Raw genomic sequence first — 22,426 nt, forward strand, 5'->3', positions numbered from 1 at the left:
AATTTAGAAAAAAATTTCAAGCGTGTTGAAAAAAATCGATGAACAATTTTGACAGCCATTTTTGCTGTCAAACGGCTGCCATTTTCTCCTCACTTGTCAAAAATTTTCGCTCGCGTGTGGACGTGTCGTTCCGTTCTCTATTCAGTGGGCGTGAAAAATTGTGCAAAGTTATCTGCTAGAAATCTTCCGAATTCTCTAGTAAAACCGTTTAATTCCGATCCGCGACCATGGGTGATTCCCTGGAGGCTACCGTCGGTAGCTTGGGGAGTGACTCTCCGGCGTCCGAGGACACGGAAAGCGTCGTCATCATGAACTACGACTCGTTTACCAATTACATCCGCAAGGCGGTGACCATATTGCTACCGGAGGAAGATATCGTTCCGGTGCCGTTGAACGCTGCCCTGGAGGATCCCTCGAACCAGGAGTGCATCCGGAAGTTCCTGAGTGACCCCCAGACACAGGCGTTGTACATCCAGCGGTCGTGTTTCAAGGGTAAGTTAGCGATTTTTTTCTAGCCCGATTGGGGCTGCTGGGGTACGATGGGGCAACTTTCTAATTTTCCAATATGGCGGCTCCAGGTAAAATACTGATGAGTCACAATTTTTCAATAGTGAAATGGCAGTGGTGCCAAAGTGGCAAGTTTTATTAGTATTTTTATTTTTATGAATTCTTAAATCGATATTGCGTGTTCAGAGAAAAATTGGATTCTCGCAACGGTAGTTAGACCCGAAATTTGACAACCGTAATTTGACAGCTCTGCTGATGGGTTGCATTTTCGTCAGTGTAGCCGAGAAACACTAAAGCAAATCATCATACAATATGTAAATCGTTTTTTGAAGATGCACTTAATTATTATTTGAATGAATAAATCGACTTCCGGCGAGTTTTATTATTTATTATTATTACACGCTCTTTTTTTTTAACTCAAAATAAAGTATGACCGAGGTTCAAAACATAGTTCGATTTTATGAACTTAAAGTTAAGTACCCTTTTTCCTCCTTGCGATGGATCAAAACGGAGTTCGAACAGCGAACTCAAAATTGATCCCATTTTTTCCTTCGGCGAGGGATCAAAGCTGAGTTCGACCTTATGAACTAAAAATTGAACTCTCTTTGTTGGACTGAAAACACTTAGCGAGTTCAGTCCGAACCGGAACAGCAACCAACGAACACGTCGCAAAATTTTGACGTTCCGGAACAATTACCGGAAGACTATGAAGGAACTTCATAATGGAACCGTGTCAGCGTAAAATTCTGTCCGTCATTGTCACCATATGGTGTGCGGCTTGGAATGTCCGGAAACTTCCGGATGTTGTTTACTTCCCATAGGAAGTAACATCCGGAAGTTTTCTTTGACCGGAAGTGTCAAAACTTTCCACCGCTCTGTAATTGCAATGCATTGTACCTGAACAGCAACATCCAGGTACAACAAATTTTAATCATCCTTTAGTTCCCTGAAAATAAGCTACCCTCGAAAAAAGGATAAATTCGAGTTCGGAAGTTGAAGCAGTTTTTGACAATTTGTTCCGAACACAAAAATTCGCAAAAGATTCAAAGTTTGAAAGAACAATTTCTTATATTGTATGTTAATCCTTCGATTTTATGTATAAAGATGCGGAGAAAAACCATTCGAAATAAGCTCTGCATTCTTTCTTTTTTTATCTTCTGATTGAAGTTTCAAATCAAGTTCACCAAAGTTCTTTAAATAGGTAAACAATGTTCCAATCAGAACGTTACCATGTGCAGTAATCATTTTAAATGGTTTAAATGTTGCTGAAAAATCATGATTGGTTCTGAAACATGATGTTTGTCTTAGTAAAAAACGCATGAAAGTGTGCTGAAGATTTATTCCAGTTTCAAAGTTCCGTTTCCATGTTTGACGTTTGCGGTAGTGCTTCTTCTTCTTCACGAAGAGTTGAGAAAATCCAAAATAAGTCTGAAAGAGCAATAATTGATGCCCAATTAAGCGTAGCCAATTAACAGCAAAAATCCTGATCTTTTATTTCTAGTTTTTTCATTTCAACTCGAGATAATTTGAGTCTGATCGATCTCGGTACTATTGGTCACCCTGATGCGATACTTAAACGCCTGAAATTATACTTTCCAACAGGAGCATTTAACCACTGCCATAATGTTGCCAAGTTGTTTGTTCTATTGTTAAGTGTATGTATTGTTTTAATTCGCGGGAAAAGTTAAAATTTTAAATGGAGACAAAATAAAATTCCTCTTTCTGGCAAGCTGTTCGCGAAACAACAAGTTTTTTTTTGTTCCTCCGAAATGGTCCGCCACAACATTTGGTGCCGTGACCAGGATGGGAAAGCTTTCGCCAAGATTTCGTTTCTCTTGCAGCGTTAAGCTACCCCATCCTGTAACCTAACCTAGCCTCGATCACGCCTAGTGTACTGCATTTGACAATAAGCCGCTATTACTATCGAGCCATCATCGGAAACTGGATTCAATCACAGATGACCCGTTTGGTGTACCGCAACTCGTCAGCACCCTGCGGTAACGACCCAATTCCGGTTCAGAAGTCCCTAGCCACCCAACATTACCCACTGATCCTGCCTATAAAACCGAAAATAGAGGAACCCGTATGGATTGCACTGGTATTCAGGTCCAATACCAGCCATTCGGGCATCATCTGCTGTGCTGACTATCCGAACAGTACACGCTACGAATGGTACGTTGTCCAAGGATCTTAGTCCCATGTCCCAGTGAACCGGAATCCAATTCGACCCAAAACTCACCAAGTGATCCTACACCGAATTTTAATTGCTTAGCCGCATCTGTTATGGCTCAGCATCAGCCCATCACAGCATTTCTATTAGTCCCACGTCCAGGCCTGGAGTCCAGTGTAACCGTTCCAGAAACCAATAATCCAATGTGTGCACGTACCAGTCCAGTCCAGCAGCAGTCGTCCTGTTCAAGTGATCCAATTCCACCAGTTAATGCGGATCCAGAAAATGTTCCCGCAAAAATCCTTCGTACTTTCTGTCCAGTCATGTAATTCATTGTTCCAACATTGCAAGTCAACATTTGATTCAAAACAAAGTTAGGGCTACTAGTGATAAAACAATCGTTTTAGGTGGCCGGTATGATCGATCTCGGTACTATTGGTCACCCTGATGCGATACTTAAACGCCTGAAAGTATACTTTCCAACAGGAGCATTTAACCACTGCCATAATGTTGCCAAGTTGTTTGTTCTATTGTTAAGTGTATGTATTGTTTTAATTCGCGGGAAAAGTTAAAATTTTAAATGGAGACAAAATAAAATTCCTCTTTCTGGCAAGCTGTTCGCGAAACAACAAGTTTTTTTTTGTTCCTCCGAAATGGTCCGCCACAACAGAGTCGATTTGATTTTTTTTGTAAGGAATTTTCATCCTTGTAGCATTTGAGTTAGTTTTACGTATTTGTTGCTTATAAATTCTTTGCGTGTACCTGTCGTGATCGTCCAGCTCTGTTTACAGCTGATAAGGTAAACAACCTGGGAAGAAAAACAACACAAAGTTTCACCGCTCGACTCGCAATCACTCTGCTAGTGAAGAAAAAGTGATAAAAGTTCACTCTTCTGGTCGCCATTGCGCTCAACAGTTTTTCCGCGTGTTGTTCCTGCTCGTTCTGGCTGAGGATTTCGTCGCGGATTTACAAGCTGCTGCCGGATACTTCAATCTCCAGACATCAGGTAATTCGGACGAGTAATTTGCAAGCAATCAGCACCGCAGAATACTTACCAGTAATACTCACCAGACATCCGCAAGATTCCACGAGAACAACCCAGGAACAGCTGACGGAAGTTTCGCGCAGGATTCTGGAAGGCGATAAGCAACCAATTCATCCGTCGGAGCATACACAAGAGGTAATAAATTTGAAAGTGATTGATGTAAACACCACTAATCAGGGACCCTTTCATAGAGGATCGACAACCCTCCACGATCGGTGTTGGCTGAATCCACACCGTCGACATTACCGACCGAAGCCCTTCTAGAATCGGTGAGTGAATGTTTGTTCAGTGGTATAGCAGTGCTCAATTCTCGTTTCACCTACAGAATTTGATTTGGCTCATCACCGACCCAAGTGGCGCAAGAAAAAGCATTTCAAGACCCCAAACTGGGTGAGTTGACTCCGATGAGTGAAAAAGAATAAATGCGCTGATAGATGTTTGTATTTAAGGGCTTTTATTGGGAGCTGAAAACCAACGCTGCCTGGAGTCAGTCTTTCTTCCGGAGCCGAAAGTTGTTCCTTCCGGAAACTGGTGCCGTATCCTCCTGGAAGCTGAAGCTGGATGCCACGTCAACTGCCAGTGGTGCTCAACTGGGTTGGTCATCGGATGACAACATCGGTCGCTGTAAAGAGAAGGTGAAGAACAAAAATAAGAACAAGTAAGTACTAGCGCTAGTCAGAAGAAAAGTAAATTAGAAAAGAAGATGCTGCAGTAATGTAAGAAGAAAAAGAAGAAACAGGCAGTTAAGAAGCAAGAAGAATAAGAAGCAGAATGGAAGAAGAACAGTAGAAGCGGAATGGAAGAAGAAGAGCAGAGGCGGAATGGAAGAAGAAGAAGAGAATGACGAGGAGCGGGAGTAGAAGAAGAAAAGGGACGAGATATTATGCGGTCTGGAAAATAAGCAGAATTAAGCAATGATGAAAATAGATGATAAGCAACAAATTTGTTTTGGTTTTGTTTTGTGGCGTAATTTTATGAATGTTAGTGATTTGTGTCTCCTCCCCCATTGCTAGCCGGGAGTGAAGATAAAGAACTTCACATCCTCCAGGATAATTCATCCCTACACAGAGTCGATTTAAGTGCTTGGATGTGGATTAATTCAAAACGGAGAGAATCAGCAACGGAATATTGAGTTATTTTTTTCCTATCTTTTCAGATGATGAAAATGAGCCACCAACGGAAGGTGAAGAGGAGAAAGACGACGTCACTTACTACATCAGCAATGACGTACACTTCACCAGCCAACGGATGGCGTCTCTGGTGTGCATCAAGCGTGGGGCCGTCATTGAGGCGTATAAGACGATCCATTCCCAGGTTCGACTTATCAACTTCTCCGAAGGCTCACCGTACGAAACGCTCCATTCGTTCATCAGTAAGACCTTTGCTCCGTACTTCAAAAGCTACGTCAAGGAATCGGGTAGGGCCGATCGGGATGGAGACAAGATGGCCCCATCTGTCGAGAAGAAACTCACTGAACTGGAGATGGGTTTGTTGCATTTGCAGCAAAACATCGATATTCCTGAAGTTACTCTGAACATCAACGGGCTCGTGGCGCAGGTTCTGAAAAAATGTGCCGACGAAGGACGCAAGGCTAAGATAACTGACTTTGGCGATAAACTAGAGGACTCAACCTTTCTGAACACCCTGCAAAATGGAGTTAACCGCTGGATTAAGGAAATTCAAAAGGTCACCAAGTTAGACCGTGATCCCTCCTCCGGAACTGCGCTGCAAGAAATCTCTTTCTGGTTGAATCTTGAACGGGCCTTGCATCGCATCCAGGAAAAACGTGAATCTCCGGAAGTGGCTTTGACTTTGAATATCCTTAAACATGGCAAACGATTCCACGCAACTGTTTCCTTTGACACCGATACTGGACTTAAACAAATCTTAGCTATGGTTGCCGATTATAATCCGCTAATGAAAGACTTTCCAATCAATGATTTGTTGTCTGCTACAGAGTTGGATAAAATTCGTCAAGCGGTGCAGTCTATTTTCAATCATCTTAGAAAAATCCGTAGCACCAAGTATCCTATTCAGCGAGCACTCAGATTAATTGAGGCTATCTCAAGAGATCTTAGCCAACAGTTGTTGAAAGTATTGGGCACAAGACGTTTGATGCATATTCCATTTGACGAATTCGAGAGAGTCATGAATCAATGTTTTGAAGTCTTCAGCTGCTGGGACGATGAGTACGACAAACTGCAAGGAATTCTGCGTGATATTGTCAAAAAGAAGCGCGACGAACACATCAAAATGGTCTGGCGTATCGCTCCGGCTCACAAAAAACTTCAACAGCGTATGGAGCATATGCGCAAGTTCCGTCGTCATCATGAACAATTGCGTACCGTGATTGTGCGTGTGTTGCGTCCTGCTCGTCAACCTTCCGGAATGTCCGGCGGAGGTGATGCAGGCAGTGCTGACACTAAACAACCCTACAGTTTGGAAACGGCTGACGCCAACGCCATCGAAGAGGTCAACCTGGCATACGAAAACGTAAAAGAAATTGAATGTTTGGACATTTCCAAGGAAGGATCCGAAGCTTGGGATGCGGCTATCAAGCGCTATGACGAACGCATTGATAGAGTCGAAACTCGCATCACAGCTCATCTGCGGGATCAACTTGGCACCGCTAAAAATGCTAATGAAATGTTCAGAATTTTCTCGCGTTTCAATGCCCTATTTGTGCGACCGCACATCCGAGGAGCCATCAGAGAGTATCAAACACAGCTTATTCAACGCGTCAAAGATGATATTGAAGCTTTGCATGAAAAATTTAAGGTAAATCTATAAGCTTATATGATCTATATCCAAAAATACTGAATTTTCCATCCCATAGGTTCAGTACCCCCAGAGCAAAAGCTGTCGTTTGTCTGTGGTTCGAGACTTACCACCAGTGGCCGGTTCCATCATCTGGGCTCGGCAAATCGATAACCAACTTACTATGTATTTGAAAAGAGTAGAAGACGTTCTTGGCAAGGGCTGGGAATCCCATCACGATGGACAAAAACTTAAAGCCGACGGAGACAGTTTCCGAGCAAAGCTTTCGACAATGGAAGTGTTCCACGAGTGGGCACGTAAAGTGCAAGAACGCAACACCGGTATCACCGGACGGATCTTTTTGATTGAGGCAACACGTTCTCGCACCGGACGTGGCAACACACTCAAACTTAGAGTTAACTTCTTGCCGGAAATCATAACTCTGTATAAAGAAGTTCGAAATTTGAAAAGTTTGGGATTCCGTGTGCCGCTGGCCATTGTTAACAAAGCTCACCAGGCGAACCAACTTTATCCATTTGCTATCTCACTGATTGAAAGCGTTAGAACCTACGAGCGTACTCTGGAAAAGGTAACATTCTTTGTTTACTTATGATTCGATAATAACACCCCACAACATTGACTTTTGACTTAGTAAAAATATCAATCCGTCTAACGTCATTCATTTAGAACATGATCACGTAATATTTTTAATATTCACATCAAACACATTCACATCAGTACATAATTTACCGAACACAATATCGCTCAATATGTATTGTACAACAATATTATTTCTCCATGCAGCTAACAAATAGGAGTTTAGCACAAAATTCAGTATTCAAGGTAGAAATAGCTAATTTAGCTAGTTGTTATATTTTTTTCATATTTTTCTACTTTCGTTTAGTTTTCTGCTTCTTAGCTTAAATCTTTCGGTTTCTTGTAAATAACCAAAATTATCGTCATGCCTCAAACGCTTTTTCATTGCTTAGTTATATTTACGCTTTGTTTTCAAAGCACCGTAAGCAGCTTTGATTTTTAAAAGTAATTTAGATATATGTAAACTCAATAAAACTTTTCTGAATGTCATTTTGGATTTAAACAATTTCATGCAAATTATAAACTTACGCATGTAAAATTTAAAACAAAAATATAAACTGCAAATTATTTCAATGGTTTAACTTAGCGTTCCAAACTGGTTATTCGAGAGATTTAAACCCAAAATATCTTATTAATAAGATTCACCAGGGAACTTTAGAAAACTTCCGCATTTGTCATTGATCGTATAATTATGTTTTATAAAATTTAGCTACTTGGTTGTTTTTTTTTCGTTTTATTCATAGCGTACTTGTTGGATAATTTTTCTTGTTAGCTCAGTATTGTTTTTAGAACTTCATTTCTTTTTTTTAAATCATACATTAAATTTAAATTTTATAGAATAATTTATAACATACATTTATTAGCGATAAGTTTTGAAATTAGAAAACTATTCAGTAAAATTCTAAATGTTGTTTAAAACATACCAATGTTTTGGTTCACCTTTTGTTATTTTCGTTTACTTCATTCACTGGAAACATTACTTGCTAAATTGATCCAGCTTCCAATAAAAAACATAAATTCAAACAAAAAAATCGTTGAAAATTGTTTATTTTTAACTAAAAAATAAAACAATGAATTGTTATCAAATATCTACCTACGTTCATATATTTTTCTGGAGTGATGGTGCTTTGGCTGGAGGAATTTCTGATTTTCAAAGAAATACATTGCGCAATTCTCACGCTTTCTTGCCGTCAACTAGCTACGAATATCATTTTGCACGAACTGTTCAAGTTTCTGGTTCAAGTCATTTAGTTTCTAGTCAGTTTTTGATGTTCTAATTTATTTTTTTTTCTTTTACTACCAACCTCCAAATATCACACGCAGATCGAGGACCGTGCTAGCATCATCCCTCTAGTGGCCGGTTTGCGCAAAGAAGTACTGGCGCTTATTTCCGAAGGCATTGCTCTTGTCTGGGAAAGCTACAAACTGGATCCGTACGTTCAACGTCTGTCGGAGAATGTTACCTCGTTCCAGGAAAAGGTGGAAGATTTGCTGGTGGTCGAGGAACAGTTGGACGTGGACGTACGCTCCCTGGAAACCTGTCCGTACAGTGCGGCAACATTTGCCGATATTCTTTCTAAAATTCAACACGCCGTTGATGATCTGTCGTTGAAACAGTACTCTAACTTACACGTCTGGGTTGCTCGTTTGGATGAAGAAGTAGAGAAGAAGTTAGCCGCCAGATTGCAAGCTGGTATTCAAGCATGGACAGATGCACTAACTGGTAATAAGAAAGAAGTTGATTTGTCTATGGACACAGATGCTCCAACACAACCTACCATTAAACCTGGAGGAGATCCGCAGATTTTGAAAGCCATTCATGAAATCCGTATTACTAATCAGCAGATGTATCTGTACCCGTCGATCGAAGAAGCCCGGTTCCAGATAATGCAACAATTGTTCGCTTGGGAGGCAATTGTAACCTCTCAAACCCGTTTGCAGAGCTCTCGTTATCAAGTTGGATTGGACAAACCAGTTTCACAAACGTACAGAAATCTACTAACGAAACTTCCTCTAGGTTCAGACCCATTGGAAGGTGCATATGGCGCTATCGAAAACCAAATCTCCGAGGTTCGCAATTACGTCGATGAATGGTTGAGATACCAGAGCTTGTGGGATCTGCAAGCTGATACGCTGTACGGTCGTCTAGGGGAAGATATCAATCTATGGATCAAATGCCTGAATGACATTAAAAAATCTCGTACTACTTTTGATACATCGGACACTCGTCGCGCTTACGGACCCATCGTAATCGATTACGCAAAGGTCCAGTCCAAAGTTACTTTGAAATACGATTCTTGGCATAAGGAAGCTCTTAGCAAATTCGGTCAACTTCTCGGTAATGAAATGACTACGTTCCATACCAAGGTCTCAAAGAGCCGCAATGATTTGGAACAACAAAGTATCGAAGCCGCCAGTACTTCGGATGCTGTAAGTTTCATTACCTATGTTCAATCGTTGAAGAAAGAGATGCTTGTTTGGGACAAGCAGGTGGATATCTATCGTGAAGCACAAAGGATTTTGGAACGTCAGCGTTTCCAGTTTCCCAACAATTGGTTGCATGTGGATAACATCGAAGGAGAATGGTCAGCATTTAACGAAATCATGAAGCGTAAGGATTCCGCTATTCAAACTCAAGTAGCCAGCTTGCAAGCAAAGATCGTCGCAGAAGACAAGGCTGTTGAGCAGAGAACGCTGGACTTCTTGAATGATTGGGAAAAGAATAAGCCAACGGGAGGTCGTACCCGTCCGGATGATGCTCTCCAACAGCTTCATATCTTCGAAACTAAATTCTCACGATTGAAGGAGGAACGTGATAACGTGGCTAAAGCAAAGGAAGCTCTTGAACTTCAGGAATCTGCTATTCCCAACAATAGCACTGAACGTATGTCTGTTGTCCTTGAGGAATTGCAAGATTTACGTGGTGTTTGGAGTGAATTGTCTAAAATCTGGGCTCAGATCGATGAAACCAGAGAGAAGCCATGGCTGTCAGTTCAACCAAGAAAGTTACGCCAATCGCTGGAAGCTATGATGAATCAACTGAAGGAACTTCCGGCTCGTTTAAGAATGTACGAGAGCTATGAGTACGTCAAGAAACTGTTACAAAGCTATATCAAGGTAAATATGATGATTGTAGAGCTTAAGTCGGACGCCCTTAAAGAGCGACACTGGAAGCAACTCACAAAACAACTTCGCGTTAGCTGGGTGCTATCGGATCTTACTCTGGGACAAGTCTGGGATGTGAACCTCTTGAAGAACGAATCCATCGTGAAAGATATAATACTGGTTGCTCAAGGTGAAATGGCCCTAGAAGAGTTCTTGAAGCAAGTTCGCGAAAGTTGGCAGAACTATGAGCTGGATTTGATCAACTATCAGAACAAATGCCGCATCATCCGTGGTTGGGATGATTTGTTCAACAAGGTTAAAGAACACATCAATTCGGTTGCTGCTATGAAGTTGTCACCTTACTACAAAGTTTTTGAAGAAGAAGCACTCACTTGGGAGGAGAAATTAAATCGTATCAATTCGTTGTTTGATGTATGGATTGATGTCCAGAGACGTTGGGTCTATTTGGAAGGAATTTTCTCCGGTAGTGCCGACATTAAAACTCTGCTTCCAGTTGAAACATCTCGCTTTCAAAGTATCAGCTCAGAATTCTTGGGATTAATGAAGAAGGTTGCCAAATCCCCTAAAGTTATGGATGTATTAAACATTCCTGGTGTTCAGCGTTCGCTAGAAAGATTAGCAGATCTGCTTGGAAAGATCCAGAAAGCTCTTGGAGAGTATTTGGAACGAGAAAGAACTTCATTCCCACGGTTCTATTTTGTCGGTGATGAAGATTTGCTTGAAATTATCGGCAACAGTAAGAATGTGGCCCGTCTTCAGAAACATTTCAAGAAAATGTTCGCTGGAGTTGCTTCAATATTGTTGAATGAGGATAACACAGTTATTCTTGGAATTGCTTCTCGTGAGGGTGAAGAAGTCAAGTTTATTAAACCTGTATCGACTCTTGAACATCCAAAGATCAACGAATGGTTAACTTTGGTCGAAAAAGAAATGCGATTTACTCTAGCTTCGTATTTGGCACAGGCTGTTCAAGATATCAAACAGTTCAAGGATGAAATTGATGCACAGAAATATATGGAATGGTGCGACAAATATCAAGCTCAGATAGTTGTACTGGCAGCTCAAATTTTGTGGTCCGAAGATGTTGAAGCAGCTTTACAACAGTCTTCTGACAATCCTGGAAACAAAAACCCTTTGAACCGTGTTTTGACCACCGTCGAATCTACTTTGAACGTTTTGGCAGACTCTGTACTCCAAGAACAACCAGCGCTTCGTCGTAAAAAGCTTGAACATCTGATCAACGAATTTGTTCACAAACGTACTGTTACTAGGCGTTTAATTGCTCACGGAGTCAGTAATCCCAAATCTTTCCACTGGCTTTGCGAAATGCGTTTCTATTTTGATCCACGTCAGACCGAGGTACTGCAACAGCTGACCATCCACATGGCCAACGCTCGGTTCTTCTACGGCTTTGAGTATCTAGGCGTACAGGATCGTCTCGTCCAAACACCGTTGACCGATCGATGCTACCTGACAATGACACAGGCGCTGGAATCACGACTTGGTGGATCACCGTTTGGTCCAGCCGGTACTGGTAAAACGGAATCGGTTAAGGCTCTCGGTAATCAGCTGGGTCGTTTCGTGCTGGTGTTCAACTGCGACGAAACCTTTGATTTCCAGGCAATGGGCCGTATTTTCGTCGGTCTGTGTCAAGTTGGTGCGTGGGGTTGCTTCGACGAGTTCAACCGTCTGGAGGAACGTATGCTTTCGGCTGTTTCGCAGCAGATTCAAACCATTCAGGAAGCTCTCAAATCACAGCAAGACACCGTCAAAGACACCCAGAGCATCACGGTTGAGCTTGTCGGAAAACAGGTCCGTGTATCCACTGACATGGCCATTTTCATTACAATGAATCCAGGCTATGCTGGCCGTTCCAATCTGCCGGACAATCTGAAGAAGCTTTTCCGCTCGCTTGCTATGACCACACCGGATCGTCAATTGATTGCTGAAGTGATGCTGTTCAGTCAAGGTTTCCGTACTGCTGAAAAACTTGCTTGCAAAATTGTTCCATTCTTCAAGCTTTGTGATGAACAATTGTCAAACCAATCTCACTACGATTTTGGACTGCGTGCTTTGAAGTCGGTTTTGGTTTCAGCCGGTAATGTTAAGCGTGATCGCATCTTGAGAATCAAAGAAGAAAATCGACAACGTGGAGATGAAAACATTGACGAAGCTATAATTGCTGAAAATCTTCCCGAACAAGAAATTCTTATACAATCTGTTTGTGAGACAATGGTTCCCAAATTGGTTGCCGAAGATATTCCTCTACTGTTTTCACTGCTGAGCGACGTGTTCCCCAATGTCGGATATACTCGAGCCGAAATGAAAGGACTCAAGGACGAAATCCGTAAGGTTTGCGGAGAGGAGTACTTGGTGTGTGGCGAAGGCGACGAACAAGGATGTGCATGGATGGAAAAGGTATGTTGGTATGATAAGTTTTATCAATCTCGATTTCAAACACTCATGTTCAATTGGCTTTACACTACCTGCCTATTCCAATCGCATACATTTGGAATATTTCAATACTTGCATTGAAATGTGTGCGATCTTAGGTAGTTAAGTTATACTAACTTTAAAATCGATCTTTCTTTTCTCCCTATTTAATTTATCATACTAATCAAACCTCAACAAAAATTGAAACTAACTAAAAGGGATTCGGCGAAACATGGGTAGACAAAGTGAGTTTCAATGTTACGTTACGATACGATACATTACCATCGCTGCTTTTTTGTTGTGTGCCATGTATTTTATTCCCTACCTGATCAAACGGAATACACTAGAACGTTTTTAATTAATTGATTTCTACATTTTAGGTCCTACAACTTTACCAAATTTCGAACCTCAACCATGGTCTCATGATGGTTGGTCCCTCTGGTTCAGGCAAATCGACCGCCTGGCGTGTGCTACTGAAAGCCCTTGAACGTTTCGAGGGCACTGAAGGTGTTGCTCATGTTATTGATCCCAAAGCTATTTCAAAGGAGGCGTTATACGGTGTTCTCGATCCAAACACGCGTGAGTGGACTGATGGATTGTTCACTCATATTCTACGTAAGATTATCGACAACGTTCGAGGTGAAATTAACAAACGTCAATGGATCATATTCGACGGTGATGTAGATCCCGAATGGGTTGAAAACTTGAATTCTGTTCTGGATGACAACAAACTGCTAACACTCCCTAACGGTGAACGTTTGTCTTTGCCACCGAATGTGAGGATCATGTTCGAAGTGCAGGATCTGAAATACGCTACGCTGGCTACAGTTTCACGTTGCGGTATGGTTTGGTTCTCAGAAGATGTGCTATCCACTGAAATGATATTCGAGAACTACATGGCACGTTTGAAAAATATTCCACTCGAAGATAGTGAAGAAGAAAGCTTCAGCTCCCAAGCAAAAGGTAACGAGAAAGATGACGAGTTGTCTCCCGCATTGCAGACACAGAGAGAAATCGCTTCGATGCTACAGCCGTATTTCAGTTCAGATGGTTTGGTAGTTCGTTGTTTGGAGTATGCTATGGGACAAGAGCACATTATGGATTTCACCAGATTGCGTGCGCTAAGTTCGCTGTTTTCAATGTTGAATCAGGGGGCCAGAAATGTGTTAAATTTCAACCATCAACATCCAGACTTCCCAGTTCCTCCAGAGCAACTGGAACAGTATATTCCAAAGTTGTTGATCTATTCTCTGCTTTGGTCATTTGCCGGAGATGCTAAACTGAAAGTGCGCTCAGATCTTGGCGATTTTATTCGCAGTGTGACTACCGTTGGGCTACCGGCACAAAGTGGCAGCCCAATTATCGATTACGAAGTCAACATCCAAGGAGATTGGGTCCCATGGTCTAACAAAGTACCAGTAATTGAAGTGGAAACCCACAAGGTTGCAGCTCCAGATGTAGTTGTTCCAACATTGGACACCGTACGACACGAATCGCTTCTTTATACTTGGTTGGCTGAGCACAAACCGCTAGTACTGTGCGGTCCTCCAGGATCTGGTAAAACTATGACATTGTTTTCGGCTCTTCGTGCTTTGCCTGACATGGAAGTTGTTGGTTTGAACTTCTCCTCTGCAACCACCCCAGAATTGTTGTTGAAAACATTTGATCATTATTGCGAATATCGCAAAACTCCTAACGGTGTTATACTGGCTCCCGTGCAACTAGGCAAATGGTTGGTACTATTTTGCGATGAAATTAATCTTCCGGATATGGATTCATATGGCACGCAGCGAGTCATCTCTTTCCTCCGCCAACTGGTTGAGCACAAAGGTTTCTACAGGGCTGGTGATCAATCGTGGGTTTCCCTAGAACGCATCCAGTTTGTAGGAGCATGTAACCCTCCAACTGATCCGGGACGAAAACCGCTTTCGCATCGATTCCTCCGACACGTACCGATTATCTATGTTGATTATCCTGGAGAAACATCCCTGAAACAGATTTATGGAACATTCAGTCGTGCAATGCTACGTTTGATGCCAACTTTGCGCGGATATGCAGAACCACTCACAAATGCCATGGTTGAATTCTATTTGGCATCTCAGGATCGCTTCACCCAAGACATGCAGCCGCACTATGTGTACTCACCTCGTGAAATGACACGTTGGGTTCGTGGTATCTGCGAGGCCATCCGCCCACTGGATAATCTACCTGTAGAAGGGTTGGTACGCTTGTGGGCTCACGAGGCGCTCCGTTTGTTCCAGGATCGTCTAGTTGAAGAATCTGAACGTCGCTGGACGAACGAGAACATAGATCTGGTCGCCATGAAACATTTCCCAAGCGTAGACCGCGAAAAAGCATTGGAACGCCCCATTCTCTACAGCAACTGGTTGTCGAAGGACTACATGCCGGTGAATCGATCGGAGTTGCGTGATTACGTCAAAGCCCGTTTGAAGGTATTCTACGAGGAAGAATTGGACGTTCCACTGGTTCTGTTTGATGAGGTGCTGGAGCATGTTCTTCGAATTGATCGTATCTTCCGTCAACCGCAAGGCCATTTGTTGCTGATCGGTGTTTCTGGTGCTGGTAAGACAACGTTGTCTCGTTTCGTTGCCTGGATGAATGGATTATCAATCTTCCAAATAAAGGTCCATAACAAGTATACAAGCGACGATTTTGATGAAGACCTTCGGTGCGTGTTACGTCGCTCGGGTTGTAAAGACGAAAAGATCGCTTTCATTTTGGACGAATCTAATGTTTTGGATTCTGGATTTTTGGAACGCATGAACACGCTACTGGCCAACGGAGAGGTTCCTGGTCTATTCGAAGGAGATGAGTACACAACACTTATGACACAATGCAAAGAAGGCGCTCAACGAGAAGGGCTGATGTTGGATTCTAGCGATGAACTTTACAAGTGGTTCACACAACAAGTTATGCGAAACCTGCACGTTGTTTTCACAATGAACCCATCGACTGATGGCCTAAAGGATCGCGCAGCCACATCTCCTGCTCTGTTCAACAGGTGTGTCCTTAACTGGTTTGGTGATTGGTCAGATTCAGCGCTGTTCCAAGTTGGTAAAGAATTTACCATCCGTGTTGATCTTGATAAACCAACCTGGAGTGCACCAGACTTCTTCCCATCGGCTTGCCCGTTGATACCGAACACGCCGGCGCATCGTGATGCTGTCATCAATGCGTGTGTTTACGTACACCAGACATTGCACAAGGCAAATGCTCGTTTAGCCAAACGTGGTGGTCGAACAATGGCAATTACTCCCCGTCATTATTTGGACTTCATTCATCACTTTGTGAAGCTGTATTCGGAAAAGAGAAGCGATTTGGAGGAACAACAGCTTCATCTTAATGTTGGTTTGAACAAAATCGCCGAAACTGTAGAACAGGTAAATTGCTAACAGCTTAGAAGCGTGTAGTGGTTTATCTTCAATGTCTTTTTTATTCAGGTTGAAGAAATGCAGAAATCTTTAGCAGTTAAATCGCAGGAGCTACATGCCAAGAACGAAGCTGCCAACGCTAAACTGAAGCAAATGTTCAAAGACCAACAGGAAGCTGAAAAGAAGAAGGTCCAATCTCAGGAGATCCAACAACAACTAGCTGAACAGACTATCAAGATCGAGGAGAAACGCAAGGATGTAATGGCTGACTTAGCTCAAGTGGAACCGGCAGTTATTGACGCTCAAGCGGGTATGTACACACAACAGATCGATTTTTTTTTTCAGGAATCAAATCTTGATGTTCCCCATATGAAAACTATTGATATATTTCGGTAATTAGCTGTCAGTAATATAAAAAAGAAGCAGCTTGCCGAAGTCCGTACGATGGCCAATCCACCGGCCCCGGTCAAACTGGCCCTGGAATCAGTTTGTCTTCTATTGGGTGAAGATGATCGTGGTGGAGACTGGAAAGCGATCCGGCAGATTCTGGTCAAAGATAGTTTCATTACTTCGATCGTCAAATTCGACACATCCATGTTAACGTAATTATGGTTTCCCTTCAAATTACTCTAATGATCTCCTTCCTATGTAACTATTTATAATCAAAATGGATATGTGTTACAATTATTATTGTTCGCTAATAACGCTGGAAAAAATCACAAAATAATATTCAACGAGCAATGTTGCTTTGAGTGATGTAAACACAGACTATCGACCGTTCGATTGCAATCATGTGACAATGTTAGCACGAATGCGGAATGTAGAGAATACTCGTATAATCAATTTCTACTGGGGAAGTCGTTGACGAAATAAGATCATTTTAATCAATCATATTATTGCATTAGCAAAGTGTACATTCGAATAACTAAATGTTGTAATATTCTTTTTCTCTCTCTTTCATTCTTACCACATGCTTAACCCTCAAACTCGCATCATGCTTAACTCTTGTCCGCTAACATTCAACATATATTATCGAAATACAACCAAACTACTTAACACCAACGAATAACAAAAAATACGAACAGCGGTCAAATCTATCAAGAAGCAGCATCTGGTCGAGGTTCGTTCAATGGCAAATCCGCCCGCCGTTGTTAAGCTGGCCCTGGAATCGATCTGCCTGTTACTGGGAGAGAACGCCTCAGACTGGAAATCGATCCGTGCCGTCATCATGAGGGAGAACTTTATCAATTCGATTGTGTCTAATTTCAGTACCGAAGATATAACGTAAGCATGAGGTTTACTTTTTATTGTTGTTTTCCGTAGTTGACATTCTTCTAGTGTAACTCTTTTACTTTTTCACTGTTGAGTCTAGTTTTCTGCCGTTTGAGAAGGTTTGAATTTTCCTATTTACACTGTTTTTTTTTGTCTTTTTTGTATAGTAATTTAAACTTATCTAATGCTACATTTTGAGACTTTCTCACCATATTTTTAAATTTGTAATAAATCCCACATTTTGGATTTCTTCTCAGATATACTGTCTGACATTAAAAAATGTATAGGTACTATGTAGTTAGTTTACGAATATATGAATCTCTCTTTGGAACAAAAAGTAACTATTGGATTCAAAGTTTTGAAAAGCTAAAATCTTCTGTGCAAAATTTTCCCAATGAAATTTTTCTTCCATTTTAGATTTTTGTTTTCTTGTTATTTCCCTATTTTTTTTGGAAATTTTTTTTTATTTAGGTACCTGAAAAAAACTCATAAAACTTCTTGGCTAGAAGAATTTTGTTTTTTCATTGCGCCTGAAATGAGATGCCAAAGCAAAAATTCTTTCTCTTTTGACTTAAATTGATTTCACAAATCGCTTTATTGCATGCTGGTTGCTGTAGCTTATTGTTATGTCTAACGTTGTAGTTAACCTTTCAATTAATACAAATCAGAAGAAAATCTGCTTGATTTCAACATTAATTTCTCATTTTTAACACGAATTTATCTACAGCGATGATGTGCGCGAAAAGATGAAGTCCAGATACATCAGTAATCCGGATTATAACTTTGAGAAAGTTAACCGTGCTTCAATGGCTTGTGGACCCATGGTTAAATGGGCCATTGCTCAGGTATGAATAAGATCTTTCGCCGAGTGGATAAACATTAAAACTTATTCTTCAATTCGTTGACAGGTGGAGTATGCTGATATGTTAAAGCGTGTAGAGCCACTGCGAGATGAACTTGGATCGCTGGAACGGCAAGCAGAAACTAACATCAAACACGGTCAAGAAGTCAAGGAACTTATTACCCAGTTGGAGCAGAGTATTGCCTCTTACAAAGAGGAATACGCTCAGTTGATTTCGCAAGCCCAAGCTATCAAGAATGATTTGGAGAACGTTCAAGCGAAGGTCGACCGTTCGATAGCCCTGTTGAAATCTCTGGTCATCGAACGCGAACGTTGGGAAGCGACCAGTGAAACGTTCCGTTCCCAGATGTCCACCATCATCGGGGATGTCTTGCTTTCGGCAGCGTTTATTGCTTACGGTGGATACTTTGATCAGCATTACCGCAGTAATCTATTCTCGACCTGGTGTCAGCATCTACAAGCAGCCAATATACAATTCCGAGCTGATATTGCCAGAACGGAGTATCTCTCGAATCCAGACGAGCGATTGCGTTGGCAGGCGAACGCTTTACCGACGGATGATCTATGTACAGAAAACGCAATCATGTTGAAACGATTCAACCGGTACCCATTGATTATCGATCCTTCTGGTCAAGCAACGGAGTTCATTTTGAACGAGTTCCGAGATAAGAAAATAACAAAAACCAGTTTCCTTGATGATTCGTTCCGTAAAAATCTGGAATCAGCTCTCCGTTTCGGTAATCCACTGTTGGTGCAGGATGTCGAAAATTATGATCCAATCCTCAACCCGGTACTGAACCGAGAACTTCGTCGAACGGGTGGTCGAGTGTTGATTACTCTCGGAGACCAGGACATCGATTTGTCACCTTCATTTGTAATTTTCCTCTCTACACGTGATCCTACAGTGGAATTCCCTCCTGATATTTGCTCTCGTGTGACTTTCGTCAACTTCACCGTTACCAGAAGTTCACTGCAATCGCAATGCTTGAACCAAGTTCTTAAAGCTGAACGACCGGATATTGATGAAAAGCGATCTGATCTCCTTAAACTGCAGGGTGAATTCCATCTCCGCCTTCGTCAGTTGGAGAAGAGTCTATTGCAAGCTCTCAACGATGCAAAGGGCAAGATCTTGGACGATGATTCTGTAATAACAACTTTAGAAACGCTGAAGAAAGAAGCTGCCGATATTGGACAGAAGGTTGAAGAAACGGACAAGGTCATAGGAGAGATTGAAACGGTATCCCAGCAATATCTTCCTCTTTCACAAGCCTGTAGCAACATATACTTCACCATGGATAGTTTGAATCAAGTCCATTTCCTGTATCAATACTCATTGAAAATGTTCTTGGACATTTTCAGTACTGTATTGCATAACAATCCCAAATTAGAAGGTAAAACCGACTACACCGCACGTTTGTCAGTGATCACATCAGAGTTATACAAGGTGTGTTACGAGCGCGTAGGTCGAGGTATGCTCCATGCGGATCGGCTTACGTTCGCTATTTTGCTTTGCCGTATACACCTCAAGGGAACTACCGAAGCAAACTTGGATCAAGAGTTCAACTTTTTCCTTCGCAACAAAGAAGGGTTGGTTGCCTCTGCCAATCACATCGACGGGGTAAGTGCTGAACAGCTGGAATCAGTGACACGACTAGCAAACCGCCTTCCCATCTTCCGAAAATTGATGGATAAAATACAGTCGATTCCCGAACTAACGGCTTGGTTGCAACAAGGATCACCGGAACAAAATGTTCCTGTTCTCTGGGATGAGTCAAAGGCATTATCTGCAATTGCATCATCTATGCATCAACTGCTACTGATTCAAGCATTTAGACCTGATCGAGTTATTGCTGCCGCTCACCTGTTTGTTTCTACCGTACTTGGAGAAGATTTCATGCCGCAGGCCGAAAAGGAACTTGATTTTGCAGCATGTGTTGATAAAGAGCTTAGCAGCAATACGCCTGCTTTGCTTTGCTCCGTTACCGGTTACGATGCATCCTCGCGCGTCGATGATCTGGCTGCTGAACTTAACAAACAAATATCTAGCATTGCCATTGGGTCCGCCGAAGGATTTAATCAAGCAGAGAGAGCCATCAATATGGCTTGCAAAACAGGTCGATGGGTTCTGCTTAAGAACGTTCACCTGGCGCCTCAGTGGCTGGTACAACTGGAGAAAAAATTACATTCATTGCAGCCCCATTCTGGGTTCCGTCTTTTCCTTACGATGGAAATCAACCCGAAAGTACCGGTCAACTTGTTACGTGCTGGACGCATCTTTGTCTATGAACCGCCACCAGGTATTAGAGCCAACTTGCTACGTACTTTCTCGACTGTACCAGCAGCTCGTATGATGAAACCTCCAAGTGAACGAGCACGTTTGTATTTCCTCCTTTCCTGGTTCCACGCCATTGTTCAGGAAAGACTACGCTATGTTCCGCTCGGCTGGGCCAAGAAGTACGAATTCAACGAATCCGATTTACGCGTTGCTTGTGATACTCTGGACACTTGGATCGATGCAACTGCTATGGGACGAACTAATCTTCCTCCGGAGAAGGTACCGTGGGATGCCCTGGTTACGCTCTTATCTCAAAGTATTTATGGTGGTAAAATTGACAATGATTTCGATCAACGTTTGCTTTCATCTTTCCTATCTAAACTGTTCACCGCACACAGTTTTGAAGCAGAGTTTGCTTTGGTTGCTAACGTTGATGGTGTAGCTGGCGGCCCCAATGGACAACGTCACATTACTATGCCCGATGGAACCCGTCGTGATCACTTCTTGAAATGGATTGAGGCGTTGGCCGATCGCCAAACGCCATCCTGGTTGGGCTTGCCCAACAATGCTGAGAAGGTTTTGTTAACCACACGTGGTACCGATTTAGTCAGCAAGCTTTTGAAAATGCAGCAGTTGGAGGACGATGATGAACTTGCCTACAGTACCGAAGAAAGTTTGGACAGCGTACAAACACGACAGGAAGATGGTCGACCTTCTTGGATGAAGACTCTGCACAACAGCGCTTTGACTTGGTTGGAATTGCTACCTAAACAATTGGCTACCTTAAAACGTACTGTGGAGAACATTAAAGATCCATTGTATCGCTACTTTGAGCGTGAGGTTTCCTCCGGTGCTAAGCTGTTGCAAACTGTGGTAAGCGATTTGCAGGATGTCGTCTACATTTGCCAAGGTGAGAAAAAGCAAACCAACTATCACCGTACTATGCTTGGCGAACTGGTGCGAGGCATTTTACCAGCAGGATGGAGACGATATACTGTCCCTGCCGGTTGTACCGTCATCCAATGGGTTACGGACTTCAGCCATCGCGTTCAACAGTTGCAGAAGGTTTCTACCTTGGTATCACAAGCTGGTGCCAAGGAGCTTCAGGTACATTTTTGCTTTGGTTTATCTGTAAACAATATTGATGTTATTTTTTTACAGAGTTTCCCTGTGTGGCTAGGTGGTTTGTTCAATCCGGAAGCATATATTACAGCAACACGTCAATGCGTGGCCCAGGCCAACAGTTGGTCCCTGGAGGAGCTGACACTTAATGTCACTATCACTGAGAACGGTTCCGATGGATTCGATAATCTCAAGGACAGTAGTTTCTGTGTTTCCGGTTTGAAACTCCAGGGCGCACAATGCAAAAATAACCAACTGCTGCTTACGTCGGCTATTATGACAGAGCTTCCGTTGACGTTGCTCAAATGGACACGCATAGATGCCGAAGGAGCCCGGGCGGCCAAGTTGACGCTGCCAGTATATCTAAATTCTACTCGTACTGAGTTACTTTTCACGGTCGATATGACCGTCGCTCCCGGGCAGGACCCACACAGCTTCTACGAACGAGGCGTTGCGGTTCTGGCTTCTACTGCTTTGAACTAAAGTTTCATCAATTGATAAGCTAATATATTCCTTATATCAACAACAACACATATTACACTATTTATTGGAACAGGTGATGGTAGGCAACTATAAATATGCCTTGATTGAAATTATGCATTATGTAAGTATATTGGGACTGTGATACCAACAGGGACTGCTAAATTCAATGAAGGACTCTCCACATAAAATGTTTTCCCCGCTACACATCGTAATGGTCATGTGCGAGAATATGGATAAGTTGTGTTGGTCTTCATTCCTTTTATTATCCTTACAAAAATAAACTAGCAAAAAGCTAGATAAACACACTTGAAATATTATTAACTATGCATTAAAAATATTCAATATACTGCTTGCTTATAATACTCAACAATTTTTTTTTATTTCC

At 42.1% G+C, this 22,426-nt stretch overlaps 1 protein-coding gene across 7 annotated transcripts; it reads left to right on the forward strand.

Annotated features, from left to right (window-relative positions):
• The first annotated feature begins 105 nt into the window (after positions 1 to 105).
• On the forward strand, positions 106 to 22,411 carry LOC129758593 (dynein heavy chain, cytoplasmic). 7 transcript variants are annotated; one of them, XM_055756133.1, is made up of 12 exons: positions 106 to 492; positions 4,879 to 6,500; positions 6,559 to 7,068; positions 7,284 to 7,322; positions 8,400 to 12,620; positions 12,854 to 12,880; positions 13,016 to 16,036; positions 16,097 to 16,337; positions 16,428 to 16,629; positions 18,027 to 18,144; positions 18,208 to 21,543; positions 21,598 to 22,411. In XM_055756133.1, the coding sequence occupies exons 1-12, from the start codon at positions 228 to 230 to the stop codon at positions 22,039 to 22,041; spliced, it is 14,046 nt and encodes a 4,681-aa protein (XP_055612108.1). In that variant the 5' UTR covers positions 106 to 227; the 3' UTR covers positions 22,042 to 22,411. The 7 variants fall into 7 exon arrangements, with proteins under 7 accessions (XP_055612108.1, XP_055612109.1, XP_055612110.1 ...); XM_055756134.1 differs by lacking the exon at positions 16,428 to 16,629 and adding an exon at positions 17,113 to 17,311; XM_055756135.1 differs by lacking the exon at positions 12,854 to 12,880.
• The last annotated feature ends 15 nt before the right edge of the window (positions 22,412 to 22,426 follow it).

This window comes from Uranotaenia lowii, chromosome 3 (genome assembly GCF_029784155.1).
Source record: "Uranotaenia lowii strain MFRU-FL chromosome 3, ASM2978415v1, whole genome shotgun sequence".
In the NCBI taxonomy this organism is placed as follows: domain Eukaryota; kingdom Metazoa; phylum Arthropoda; class Insecta; order Diptera; family Culicidae; genus Uranotaenia; species Uranotaenia lowii.

Excerpts from the sequence above, each read along its gene's own strand:
- LOC129758593 (XM_055756133.1), top strand. The coding sequence starts at position 228 with ATGGGTGATTCCCTGGAGGCTACCGTCGGTAGCTTGGGGAGTGACTCT. Across the intron at positions 12,881-13,015 it reads GCGAAACATGGGTAGACAAA|GTCCTACAACTTTACCAAAT; the intron begins GTGAGTTTCAAT and ends TCTACATTTTAG. Across the intron at positions 16,630-18,026 it reads TTCGACACATCCATGTTAAC|CGATGATGTGCGCGAAAAGA; the intron begins GTAATTATGGTT and ends ATTTATCTACAG.